This window comes from Mixophyes fleayi, chromosome 7 (genome assembly GCF_038048845.1).
Source record: "Mixophyes fleayi isolate aMixFle1 chromosome 7, aMixFle1.hap1, whole genome shotgun sequence".
In the NCBI taxonomy this organism is placed as follows: Eukaryota; Metazoa; Chordata; class Amphibia; order Anura; family Limnodynastidae; genus Mixophyes; species Mixophyes fleayi.
In genome coordinates, this window is record NC_134408.1 from 31,352,967 (window position 1) to 31,367,237 (window position 14,271).

Genomic DNA, 14,271 nt, shown 5'->3' on the forward strand with positions numbered 1-14,271 from the left:
GGATTTGTCTACTCATGTCCACCCAGCCATACCAAGAAGAGACGCAGCCCCGTTCATAGGCATAATGCTATATGAGGAGTAATATACAACACACCTTATTTCTTTCTGTGTACAGAGGATCCGGAGGATTCCCTCATGGTGGACTGGTTCAAACTCATCCATAAAAAGCAACTTCTGCTGAGAGAGGAATCTGAGCTGAATTACATGTGAGTGTGAATCTCCATTTCCAGAAACGACATCACTGCTTTGTGTGTTGTGATACGTGAAGTAAAAGACGACTGTGGAAAGGAAGTTGCTACATCTAGTAACGTTCATTCCGTTGTCAGGAATGTGTCGGTGTTGCAGAAAACTGTCACAGGGGAAGGATTTTTTTTTCCTGTCTAAGTCTACAGTTCTAGATAATTTTTGTCCACTGTAACTTTAACTATCTAGTGGTTGTGCTGAAAAGGAATATTGTTAGAATTTATTTTTTATTTAATTTTTTAGGGTTTGATGGAAGCATAGGAGAAGTAATAGTGTACTTAAACCCTTCGCACATATTGAATAAATATTGTATAAATGCAGTGACTGCATGGGGGGGATCCCAGTGGCCAAATTCCCTATTGGTTGGTTCTTCAGCCCTAAATAAAGTACACATTTGTTAGCCGTTTACTTTGGAGAAGTATATGGTTCAGTTCTGTGGGGTAGCTCACTGGAACAGTGCAATTTAGCATTAAAGTAACAATGGGAAGAATCATGGTACATGTTTCCCCCTCTTTAGCAGTATGAGACTAGGGATTCTTTAATCCCAAACCTGCTGCTCATTCAGAAGTGTGAACGTGCCTGGCTAAAACGGGCACCTGGGCTATGTTGGCACAACAACCATTATCATCCAAGTTTAATAATTAACATAGTGTTATAAAGGCATAGCAGTAAAACCTGATAACATTTGCACACTAAGGTAAAAACCTACTGTGTGCATGTATGTCCTAGGACAGTGATGGCTAACCTGTGACACTCTAGGTGTTGTGAAACTACAAGTCCCAGCATGCTTTTGCCAGTAGATAACTAGCTGATAGCTGGCAAAGCATGCTGGGACTTGTAGTTTCACAACACCTGGAGTGTCACAGGTTAGCCAACACTGTCCTAGGATCTAGTCCATGAAATACCCTTCTATCGGACAACCGGCATCATATATGGAGGATTATTGGGAAGCTAGGGTAGCAAAATGGCTTGGGGGGGCCAAATGTGCCCTTTTGGTCACCAGTTCTATAATTCTGCATTAGAAAAGTTTATTGCAGTACAATTTTTTTCCTATGCGAAACAAATCAGTGGTTTAATTTAACGTAACAGTGTTCGGTATATTTGTAAGCTGCAATGAGAATTAGGAGCAGGGGGGGGGGGGGGGGGGTGTGTGTTTGTTGGCAGACACTGAGCTTAGTAAACAATGCTGATTGAAAGAAAGTAGCTTGGCTGCCTCTCAACGTTTTGTACAAAGTATACAGACTCCTAATGGTTTTGTCAATGTTTCCCAGATCCAAGCAGCAGGCTCTGGAGGACCAACAGCAAGATGTGGAGACCGAGCTTCGCAACTTAATGAACAAGCCAGGTGAGAATCAGGAACATTATTCAGGCATAGGATGGCTTAAGGGCACCTGGGAGGGTTGTTGAGTCAGAACTGTTCTCTATTGTGAGACTACAGAGGACAAGCTAGAAGCCCTGGGGCCCAGAATTGCCCTGATCTATAGAACAACCACACCGTGGAAAGGAATTGCAAGCATAGGAGTGGCCTCGGAGTATAAAAGTGAAAGATAGATTAGCTGTATAAGTGGGTGTGTCAGGCGTTCAGAATTCCAGGAAACTGCTCACCTGTACAAACCTTTGCTTCACACAGTGATGTCATTGAGTTAGGTGTAATCTTATGTTCTATAAACTAATCCATGTTGAAGAGTGCGATACAAATTTTCATGCTTTTATGATTAATTGCCTAGACCAAGTGAACTGTCACTACTTTAATCTAATTGCTATACAAATGTCACCTCTACGGGATTTAGCAGTAGCGCAGTGTGCCTAGGGGCTGCAAGGACTGAGGGGCGGACCTTCCCTTGCGCATTGCGTTTTTTTTTCTTCTTTTGCCCAAAAAAATGGACTTAAAGATCAAGAAAAGCTTTAACTTGGGCCAGGAAATGTTAAATGAACTGGCTGAAGGAAGGTTCACTTGTGGAACATGTGACTGAAGACAGAATGAATTTCACAAGGCAGTGCCATAGTATTATGTGCTGTTTGCAGGGTAGTGACATATAATAGTATCATAGTGCTATATTCTGTGCCATGGGCACCAAAGAGTGTGTGCTTATAGCAGCGATGGCTAACCTGTTACACTCCAGGTGTTGTGAAACTACAAGTCTCAGCATGTACTGCCAGCTATCAGCTAGTTATCTACTGGCAAAGCATGCTGGGGCTTGTAGTGTCACAACACCTGGAGTGTCACAGGTTAGCCATCACTGGCTTATAAGGTCCAATTATGTAACTCTAGCTCTGCTTGGATTGAATATAAAACACCTTCAATGCCGGACAGTACTGGAGCATCTAATAATGACTTATTTTTTTGTAGATTGTTAAGGTTTAAGAATGTATATGTCAGTATTCTGAGTTTGCACTATGCACTACCAATATTTGGTTACTTCTCATACACATTGGGAAGAGCAGAGATCTTCATAGTCAGTGTGGATACTGGGAACTAGTAATGGATGAGAGCTGATTATTAACCACTTTTCTTTCCATTTAAAAAATCGCATCCACACAAGATATATCCTAGAAACAAAGTATATAAAGTAAAAGTAGGGTCCCGTGAGGTAGAAGTAATTATTAATGACATACTGGAGCACGGGGAAACGAGAGCTGAATATATGATAAGTTTGAGCTGTTTCCTCCACAGTCTTCTAGCACTAACTTAATCCTGCCGAACTGGACATAGATGAGACTTGCATCTCAAAACTATACAGGATGACTATGAACCGGTCAGACAATGGCTCGTCAAAGAAGTTGGAGGTTGGATTTCTGAACTACAGAAACAGACTAACTAAAGGGATAATTTCTCCTGCTTAATGCTATTGGGCAGATGGTTACAATTTTTGATCCCAATGATACCAGAGAGGTTGCTGCCAGTTTGAGTCCCTTTACAAGCGTTACTCTTAGTCTAGGGTGCCCAAGGACCTCCTGCCGGCCTCTATATGCAATATATACATAAGGAGATGGAAAGAGAGGCCCCAAGAGGCACAGATAAAGTACCTGTAAAATTGTTAGCACTTATCCCAGGACAAGAAGTAAGATGCAGAACAGATGGGCAGCACAGTGGCTTAGTGGTTAGCACTTCTGCCTCACAGCACTGGGGTCATGAGTTCAATTCCCGACCATGGCCTTATCTGTGAGGAGTTTGTATGTTCTCCCTGTGTTTGCGTAGATTTCCTCCGGGTGCTCCGGTTTCCTCCCCACACTCCAAAAACGTACTGGTAGGTTAATTGGCTGCTATCAAAATTGACCCTAGTCTCTCCCTCTCTGTGTGTGTGTGTGTATGTTAGGGAATTTAGACTGTAAGGTCCAATGGGGCAGGGACGGATGTGAGTGAGTTCTCTGTACAGCGCTGCGGATGTTATCAATATGTCGTGACCTCCGTCACCAGTTCTCATACCAGTTGAGCTTTTATGGGATGTTCTAGAAGGGAGGGAGAATGTTAGCAGCAAAACATAAGGATTGTGAGATACAGTTAAATACATTATACTGTGTTGTCTTTTCCTAAAACTCCATTAAATTTTTGGTGTTCTCTGCAATTCTTGTTAATCAGCGGAACTAAAGACAATTTCAGGACAATTTGGCCAGATGGGCCGTGTGTGTGTGTGTCCAGCTATAATATTTGCTAACCTTGTAATACTTTTTCCTATAGACCATCTAAAATCACAGTGGGATAGAGCCAGAGAACAAAAACTTCTGGAGCAATATTTGCTTATTGTCAACGACAGAAGTGAGATTATTGAGTGCTTGGATGAGGACCGACTACGGTAAGAAATCCCTGTGTCATGAAACAAAATCATTCGTAGTTCCCCAAATCCGCATAGAATTTGATGGCAGAAAAGATCCTTTTTTCTAAATACATAGTTACCGACTTCAGGATACAATTTCTAGAAATCTCTTCCTGCTGTACCGGTGCATCTCTGCTTGTCACACAAGGGGCAACCTAGGCAGTCGTATACTGTAGGCAGCACACCCTCCAATATGTGCGTGGTCAGAATACTTTTGCACTGTGTAGTAAATACTTTTTTTTTGTACACTGTGACTTACAGGATGTAGAATAAGAACAGATCACAAGTATTACATACAGAAAAAGAGTAGGGATTTGTCAGTGAAGAGCAAAACTTTAAATGCTGGGACTGTGCCTGAATTTGCAGTATAGAATCCATGGTGATGATGCTAAATTCAATGTGTTATGTTAAGTCTAAGGAGTTAAGTCTCCTGATGATTTTAGAATCTAGGATGTAAATGTATCAAGCTGCAAGTTTCCGGCAAGTTTGAAAAAAGTGAAGATGTTGCCTTTAGCAACCAATCAGATTCTAGTTATTTAGTACATTCTACAAAATGATAGCTAGAATCTGATTGGTTGCTATAGGCAACATCACCATTTTTCAGTCCCACCGGAAACTCACACCTTGATACATTTGCCCCCAAGGCTGATTTGCTAACATTACATTTAGGTCCAAAATTTGCCCAAAGCAGGTCATTTTTCTACCTAGTACGCGGCAATGAAAGCAAGTATCTGGTTGTTGTAATTCAGTGAACATCGTGAACCTAAATACATTGATGGTGAATGAACAATACTATGTTTATCCTTCCATCCTTGGCCGCGTCTCCCGCCTCCTTGGCCGCGTCTCCCGCCTCCTTGGCCGCGTCTCCCGCCTCCTTGGCCGCGTCTCCCGCCTCCTTACCCGTTTCACTTTGTTTTATTATAGGGAAAAAGAAGAAGATGAAGTCATGGAAAATATGATCAAAAAACACACAGGTAAGTTGTCAACCGAATGCTAACTAAGATTCAAGTACCGTATATACTCGAGTATAAGTCGACCCGAATATAAGCCGAGGTACCTAATTTTACCACAAAAAACTGGTAGTATAAGCCTAGGGTGGGAAATGCAGCAGCTACTGGTAATTTTTTTTAGATTTATTCATTATTATGTTTTTAATTTACATCTATATATGCATTTTTATATCATGTGTGTTTTTCAGTTTAATGCTATTTTGTCATTTTGATGTATGCTTTCACCCCCTATGTACATTGTTGTGGAAAATAAGAATATGTATACACATAAAATACAAATAAATTAAGTGTGTAAGTTGTGAAATTTGCAAATCTATTACTTGCAGCTTGGTGGGGTTGTCAGTTGTCAGGACTTGAGTTCCAGGGTCACTCTCACACGTTTGCAGCCACTATCAGAAAATATTTTGCACTCAACTGTTGAGCATCAGGAAAAGAAATTCCATACACTCTCTGTAGTGTTTCCTGTGTAGGATCCCCCCTCCAAAAGGCTGACGAGTTCTGTTATGAAGAAGGAGAGATGTGATGCTCCGAGGCTAGTGATCAGATTAGCGTGTCACAAGCAGGATCTCATTTGTCATTTCAACGTTTCTAAGCACAATCTAAGAGCAGCTTCCTTACCGTTGTTTGCTTGTCGTCAAAGCTCCACAGCCGAGTTTAAAGAGATCTGGCTACAGCCTTTTCCTTCCCCCGCAGTGGAACGCATGTGCGTTCCACCAACAGGAAGTTCGGCATTTGGAACGCAAGTTTGCGTTCCAAATACAAAACTTCCTGTCAGTGGAACGCACACGCGTTCCACTGCGGAACTTAACAACTGAGGGACCGGACACCAGGTAAGTTCACCCGTGTATAAGCCGAGGGGGCCTTTTTCAGCATACAAAAATGTGCTGAAAAACTCGGCTTATACATGGGTATATACGGTATATGGACAAATATTAATTCCCCTGAGGTTTTAGTGTGCAGGGCACAGTTATTATGGACCTGAATAAGATTTTATCATTTATACCCTCACTGCTTAATTATAAGACACAAGTTTCCTGTTCATTATCTTCCAGCATTTTGTATAAAGACCAGGTACATTCTTTAGCAATAACAAAGTAAAACAGATTTTTAGTTACGTGTATTTTTGCCTTCCCTGTGGAGTTGTAACCCTGTTTTGCAATAATGTTTTATGTTCTGCTTTCAGATTCCCAACAAAAGCAGCCCAGCCCAGAGTCCAGCTCAAAGAGAAGATCCAGGTTCAGCTTTTCAGGCTGGTTAAGGCCAAAAGATAAAAACAAAACTTAAAGCGATTGCCTTGAACACAGTCAGTGATGTGGGACAGGCAGTTCTGTCTTGCACATGACCTTTTTGTGGAAACACTGGATCACAGTTCACAGTGCATTAGATGCTGAAACACTCCCCTTCTCTTGTCAGCATTGTCCAGGCAGCAGGACAAACTAGTGCAACCAACAGCTCTTCGTAACCCTAGTGGTCTCTGCCGGTATGACAACAGCCATGTTTACACTGAAATTGCAGCAAGTCTTACCTTTTACAATGCAAAAATTTAACTTAATGCCTCAAATCAAAGTACCACTGAAGATGGAATTTGACTGAAACATGGTTTCCTTTGTCTGGATGCCCATATTAAATTTGTTCTGTACTGGGATGTATTTTTAACGCTAATGCTTTCTTGAATTAGTGAAAAAAGTTTCAGAATTCCCCAACTTGGTTTACCGCATAAAATGCTTTCCAGCCTGATGAGATTACTTCCTTCTGTCAAGGGGCTGTTTGATGTGCCATACGGACCAACACTTTACGCAGGGTTTAGACTCAACAGGACATAAGACTAAAATGATACTGTAAGCTACGTCTATGCTCCATTGCACGTTCACCTTTTGAAGGGCCCTAGTGATCATATAGATCAATGGTCCATTATTTAAAGTTCTGTCTGAGCTGCATTCTGCTCGGTTCAGTGGCAGATGAACAAAATGCAGTTTGAGTGGAGGGGCAACACCAGCTAAATGACCACATATAGCAGTGTTGGCTGACCTGTGACACTCTAGGTATTGTGAAACTACAAGCCCCAGCATGCTTTGCCAATATATAGCAGCTTATTGCTAGAAGGGTATGCTGGGACTTGTAGTTTCACAACACCTGGAGTGTCACAGGTTAGTCAACACTGGCATATAGGCACCCTTAGCTTGTAGGTGCACTAACATGCTGGGCAGTGACTGACAAGTTTTCACAGAGCACAGAAAACCTCTGAACCAAGTGACCCGGAGTTCTGTGACCACTGGGCCATGAAAAGCCAGCATTACTTCTCAATAACTTGTGTCTCGGGAGTTTGTCACATATGTGTGAAGAGCCAAATCCCCACTGAACAAGATCCAAAGTTTTCTATAGCCTGGGGCCCAGCCCAGAACAACGGGGAATGTTTTACACAGACGGCTGCTAAGATGCCTTTAGTACTTAATCAGCCATGTGATGTCATTTCTGTTGTTTTTGGTTTGTTTCTTTTTCCCTAGCAAAAACCGTGTTGAAACGCCTAGTTCTGTGCACTTATATTTAGATAATCCATAGTTTGTTTGTTTGTTTTTGTTTTTTTTCTTTTGTAACTAAATTCTCAAGAAAATATTGTTTAATGTGTGGATTGCTGGAGAAGTTTCATTCAGTGCCTATTATGCTGTTGAATAGTCATACATTAACTTTAACATGTTGTGTAAATTAAATATATATAAACTTTTTATTTCATAAATAAAAAAAAAATACTTTTGATTATAGCAGGGAGCCTTGTTGCTGTTTGTAGATGTGATTTCAGATTGTCATTCACCTGTTGGTTTTAAGCCAAAGATAACCAGGAGTCTGTAATAGGTGTGTGGAAAGGTCAGAACCCAGGAAGGCTTATGTATATTAACCTTGTGGGAAGAGCCATAATGATCTGTAACCCATAGCAACCAGTATCCGCTTGTAGAAGTCTGGTCATATGAATGTGCCCGTATGCGGTCCAGCAGATGAATGTTTGGTTACTGATGTGTGTGTGTGGGGGGGAGGGGGGATATTGGATAGATTTTGCACTATATGACCTATTTTATTCTAGTACAAAAGTTCCAACTTCATTTTACAATCCAGTAATCTGTTTGTGGCTCTCATGTATAGTCCCGTATTTTGTTTTTTTTTTAACCAGAAATCTTTTGCTCACCATGGTTATTAGCCCACATACAGGGTGACTGGGAATGAGTTACTACTGGTGTTTTATCTGATTAGGACTATAAGGACTGCCTGAACAAACTTGAGGTCACATGGGGTTTTACATTTTTTTTAAAATGCTGAGTGTCATAAATTAACCGGGAAGTTTGGAATAGAACATTTTGTACCTGATGGAATTTATTACATACTTGCCAACTCTCCCAGAATGTCCGGGATACTCCCGCATTTCGCGAGAGTCTCCTGGACTCCCGGGAGAGTGTGGCAATCTCCCGCACCTGCCCACTGCCTAGTGAAGTGGGCAGAATTAAGTCCAAAACGCTGCGATTTACCTGCAATTGCAGCGTTTGGCCCCGCCCCCTGCTGTAAAATGCCGCGTTTGCGTCATTACGTCACAGGGGCGGGTCCAAAATGACCCGAATTTTGGAGCCCCGCTCCCCCCATCACACCCACCTCACCCAGCAGGCTCCCGGAAGCCAACTTTCAAAAGTTGGCAAGTAAGATTTATTAGTAGGTCAGTAAATCGAGAGATACTCACTACAGAGTCCCTGGCTAGTCCTGTCTTACCTCCACTAAAGTTACACAATACATGGTGATCTGGCTGTGCTGCTCAGTAATTCGCCTGGATAGCCAGCCCTGCCCTAAATGCTTTGCTGTTTCCTAGTTTGCAAAACACTTTCACTTTTGCATTCTTTACTGATTGCCTGAACACAACTCCCAGTTCTGCTGTTTTAATATAAAACAACAGCATTTCTCTGCATGTAATACACATATAAGGTGTGGTTTAGGACATGTTGCTAGCAATAAACTGGTGAGTCACAACTTCTCCATGTACCAAAGTCCAATTGCAATATTAAGGCCGTGTAGACTTGTGGTCGAAATCAAATACCAGCACCATGGGCCTAGATGCTGGGATAGCGGCTGCCGGACCCTATGTAACTGCCATCTGTTCTTTTTATGAATTATTTTATTACAAAAGTTAATTTTTTCACAGTCGGGCAACTTTACGTTTGTACATTGCTTTCTTCCTGGCTTCCTACTGTGTTGTTACCAAGGACGCATAGCCACTAGACGGAGTTTATTTTGTTGACCGCTGTTCTCTCTGCATTGTATACAGATAAAGCTACAATACCATGTAAATATGGTGTGTTTTATTACCCTATGTCACTGGTTACCTGTAAAAAGAAACGTGGACAAGTTTTATGTTCCTAATGGTTTTATTCAAGCTGCTTTTCATGATTTAGTTTAAGCATTATGCGATTACCATGGCAACCACAGTCACATGACATATGTTGTAGTAATCAGAAAGGCTTTGGATCTTCTGTCTCAACAGCATGTATGTTTATAACATAAATACCTGCTCCCCCTCCCTTTCTTACACCGCCATATTGTGACTAACATGGAGTTTGGTGACTGCCTGCCTCCAAGATTGGATTCCACTGTCCTAACCAGCAAAAATCAAATGCATCCACAGGAAAGACACTTTTTTTTTTTTTTTTTTTTTGCAGTGCCAGCCATATCAAACCTCCTCCACTGACTGACTTTACAAAATTACCACGGAGTTAAAGAGGGCCACCTGGAAAAATGACTATCTGCTTCATTTTACAAACAAAACGTGAGATTACACCTTTTAAATTCATAAAGCAATTTTGTGTTGTGTTGTATTTAAGGACTACAGAAATTAAAATCCCGCCTGTATAAAGGTCTTGGTGATAAATACAGAAAGAGGAAGCAACGTGTTTATAAACACTGCAAGTGGTCATGTTAGTCTTCTGACTGGGCAAAGCTCCTGTATAAACTAACATGTTATCCATTATAGGCAACAACCACATATGGGTATCTCTGATTTTCCCCACAATTGGATTTCTATTTTTATTACAGAAATACACAGCTTCTGCATTTGGTTAACCCAGAATTCACGGTCTATGATCAGAAGGCCAGAAATTAAACTGTTCCAGGCTTACATCACAGACAGTATGACATCCAAGCTCAAACTTTGAGACTAATATGATATGGCTTGTGAAATGCAGAACGCATGGTTGGCATAACTGAAACTTAAGAGAATCTAAAGAGAAGTCGCCTATAGCTGTAACTCTGTGTGTCAAATGTAACACTGGTTCTGGAATCCTATTCCCACTGTGTTAATTCATCTCCAGGGACAAAATCAGGAATGGTCTTATACAAACTAGGGTACATTAGAGACCCACAGGGCCTGATTAAGGATTCAGGCTGCCTTAGGCTAATACGCTTGTAGTGCCCCCTCTCGCCTTTCACGCCAGGCTAAAAACAAATACGTCCTTAAGCCTATCCGGTAATGTTTTTATGTTTTCGTATTTTCGAAACTCTGCTCAACTTGATTTTTAAAAGCATTGAGCACCACTGAGGGTGAAGGGGGCGTCTGCCCAAGGATGACTCATTGTCTTCAGCCTTTACCATGGGAATATGTTTAGATTAAAACTTTAAATTTTTCTTTCCGGTTTTCTTATTACTTTGGAGAACAACTATTCTTATATACTAAAATTAATTATATACCTTCATGTCACAATTTATCACCCCCCCCCCCCCCAAAAAAAAGCCTTGTGCCTTAGGCTGCAGCCTAGTTAGCATTTTGGATAGTCATAGGCCATAGCCCATAGTCAATAGCCCCGGTGGTCCAGATCTGTAATGTCCGTTTAAACAAATGATCATTGCATTGGACTGGGTAGATAATATTGAAGTCGTAACTACAAAGTCAGGAGGTCACACAGGGAGATGCCCCAGCTGGTGCCAGAGTAAAGCTGCAGTTACCTAGAACCCCCTCTAATCAGAGATCACTGAGATGTGTAATGTTAACGCTGTGTAACCAGCAGCACTGACGTTACTTCCTGCTTAGCCCGCTGACTATTTAATATTTGAGAATGGCAGCACCAACTTTGTATAATTGGGCCTTATTGTGGCGTGAGGTTGTTAATGCTGGACATGTATGGTGGCTGTATGTCCTGGAAAATGGGCTGCAAATGTTAACACAACTGTGTTTGATCTGCACAGTATTTACCCTTTTTCCTTTATAGCACATGCCAAGTATTGAGTTGTACAAACGTGTCACACGGAAAACAGTTTTCCAGGTTGGTAGGTCTGATTTTTTTTTTTTTTTTTTTTTTTTTTTAATTGCCACTGAGTCATTACTGAATATGACTGTTAAGGCAACGCAGTAAATGGTGCACGATTTTCATGAATCAACTTCCCTTTCACACCTTTAAAGTTTAATTGCACGCTGGAATTATATTTGCAACTGTAGATATAGGAAGCTGTCTGCCACCTTGTGGTGACTACCGGGTACTATGACAGAGGGATTTGATTTAAACAGCTTCACAATGAATGTTTGGAGACAACCACAATGCCAGACTTTAACTGATTACTCATTGCTAAGGTAATTAACACATTTACTCAGTATGACCTATTGCTTACTCTGAGTTGAAAACTTCATCCTATAATTTCAGGGTTCTGAAATCACAGATGAAGGTTTTTGTTTATAGATACCTGGCGGTGTAACTTTAAAGTAACACTATATATATATGCATATACATTCCTGCAGTGCTTGCAATTGAGAGTGCCCCTTAATGTTCCAACAGAATCCTGAAAGCAGGGCTTAATTTGTGCCAGAAAGAGGTGGAATGGCATACTGACACCTACTGCTGATACCAGAATTAAGTGGGGGGAGCTGGAGTCTGTTATACATCAACCTCCCCCAGATAGTGATTGGCAGCACAATCCTTTGGCAGGGAGTTTTGTTGCCCCTTGTTTATAAAAGCTAACCTTAGGGCATCAGCTATTTCCATGGTGGACTTGCTTTGTTTAGATGGTGAGATTTACAGTATATAACTTCCAACTTACCGTCAGGGCTGACGGTACCAGTAAGTGAACGTAGGCTGTAACCAGGCTAGGGTGCAATTAAAACACTGAATGATTGATATAATGTCAATGGCGCCCCCATGTGGAGCACCGGCTGCTGACATTTGGGAGAAGCAGCTGGGAACTTCTAACCAGCAGGCAGTGTGGTACTGGGTTACAATGTCACAGCGCAGCGCAACACTCCTAATGTGTGGAACAAGAGATGTCGTCCACCTCCTGCTTACTAAGGCAAGAAGCAGAGGTGTGATGAGTTCCGATGTGATCATGCTCACCATGATAAAGTAATAAAGTAGAAGGTGGTGTGCTGACGCCTTGTCCAAACACAAACACTGAAACATGTGAGTACTGGTTTGTAGGGATCTGGGGGGGGGGGTGGTGTGTGTATTTGGGAAGCCATTGGTTTAGTGGCGATGTAGGGAAATTAATAGCATAGGGCAGCTTAACTGCAGGAGGGTGGGTGTGAGCTAAATTAATTGCAGGTTGAGTGGTTTGAGTCAGATATTAAGCAAGTTGGTCATCTATTTATAGGGCCAAATAGGACACTGGTCCTGTGGATTGGCCCGTGTGTGGCTTTCATAATTTTGCTGCTCTAAGTCTATGCATGTTAGCAGCAGATGTAATTATGTGAAGGGGACCTGCTGAGAAAGACTCCACTACCCATAAATCCCTTCCCTGCACCCCAGAGACTTACCTGATCCTGAGGAAACACTACACACTCCTCACTACAAACACCGTGATCCCACCACGTTGTACGGACCCCTCAATACTCAGTCTAGGAAACCAGGCAGGTTACTGAAAGCCAGGAATACCAGATGGGAAGGGAGGGGGTGTCAGAGGCGAAGGGAAGAGTCTTGGCCGAACATCCTACCCACCGTGACAGGGCTGAGGGCCCCTACCAAGATGGACGACACCGAGAGACAGTACTTTCCAGGAACTGGTCACCTCTTCTTCATAGCCGTCTGAAAATTAAACACCAAGGAACAGGCGTGACACAACCCACAACCACCCCACAGAGCTATCTACCCTCTCAAATCTGCCTCCCACACTAGCGTTATCTATAATAACTACAGCAAATCAGATAACTGATCCTAACAAGGAACTATGTGATCACTAGCATCTCACCTTTAACGCTACTACTGCTAGGTGTGGTGCACTACCCTAACTCCAACACCACAGTTCAAAGATACAAATCACAATATGCAGATGGAAAACAGATACCAAAGACCTACCTTTAATAGGGACTCCTGAATCCTGAAAGGGAAACTTCCTTAGCCAGGTACTAAACCCACTGATATCCCGAGGAGACCGTGGCCTAATCCCTGGGGCTTACTGTGACAGTTACCCTTTTACTGACTATGAGATATTCACTCTCTTCTCAGAGCGATAGACACTCCAGTCTAGCAGGAAAAGCACAATGCAGAGAGGAGTTCCCACCTGGAAGCGTCAGTGGGCGCTGCCGGAACTGCGGACAGGTACTACCAACACCCCACTGAACACACAGCCCCAAAATGGAACTGTCGGACTAACCATCGTAACTCAAAATTAGGCACCCCAAATTGGAACCAAAAGCCTGCCACTGGAACTCAAAGGCATTGTGCTGCACTGCCAACTGGGAACCCTGCCACGGATCCACCAAATACTGTGAACATCTCGGGGACTAATAGGCCACGGGTTTAATTTCAGCCTAAGGGGGTAATTGGGCGAGGAATCTACTTATACAGGGACCGATCAAAGGATGTAGAATTACCTCCACACTACTACTGTCCACCTACAAAATGACTGTAAGGGAAATACACACACTATTCTGTCCTGTGTTATAGAGTGTAGTCCAACACTGTAAAGTGACCACCACACAAATGCCCACTTCCTACCCAGGGGAACAGACCTAAAGTATTACTATTGCTGCTGCCACATGCTAATCCTGAATGATGTACCACCACAGACCTGAATTAAACATACCCACAGGCCTAGAGCCTGAATTAAACAACAGCCACAAGCCTAATGTTTAATGTTATTTTTTTCCCTGGAATCCTAATGCTGCAGGGTCAAATGCTAACTGTCACCAAATGGGCCTAGTGACCGGAGTTAGCCAAGGGCATTGTGCACAATTGTGACAAAGAATTAGAGTA

At 42.3% G+C, this 14,271-nt stretch overlaps 1 protein-coding gene across 3 annotated transcripts in view; it reads left to right on the top strand.

Moving 5' to 3' along the window:
• Positions 1-7,827, top strand: part of MICALL2 (MICAL like 2) — a 48,360-nt gene extending 40,533 nt beyond the window's left edge. For all 3 annotated transcript variants that reach the window (XM_075179581.1, XM_075179580.1, XM_075179582.1), the window contains 5 exons: positions 116-206; positions 1,515-1,588; positions 3,923-4,037; positions 4,983-5,032; positions 6,252-7,827. In XM_075179581.1, the coding sequence (XP_075035682.1) occupies positions 116-206; positions 1,515-1,588; positions 3,923-4,037; positions 4,983-5,032; positions 6,252-6,352 (431 nt within the window). In that variant the 3' untranslated portion in view covers positions 6,353-7,827. The remainder of the gene's footprint in view (positions 1-115; positions 207-1,514; positions 1,589-3,922; positions 4,038-4,982; positions 5,033-6,251) is intronic.
• Positions 7,828-14,271: the final 6,444 nt, after the last annotated feature.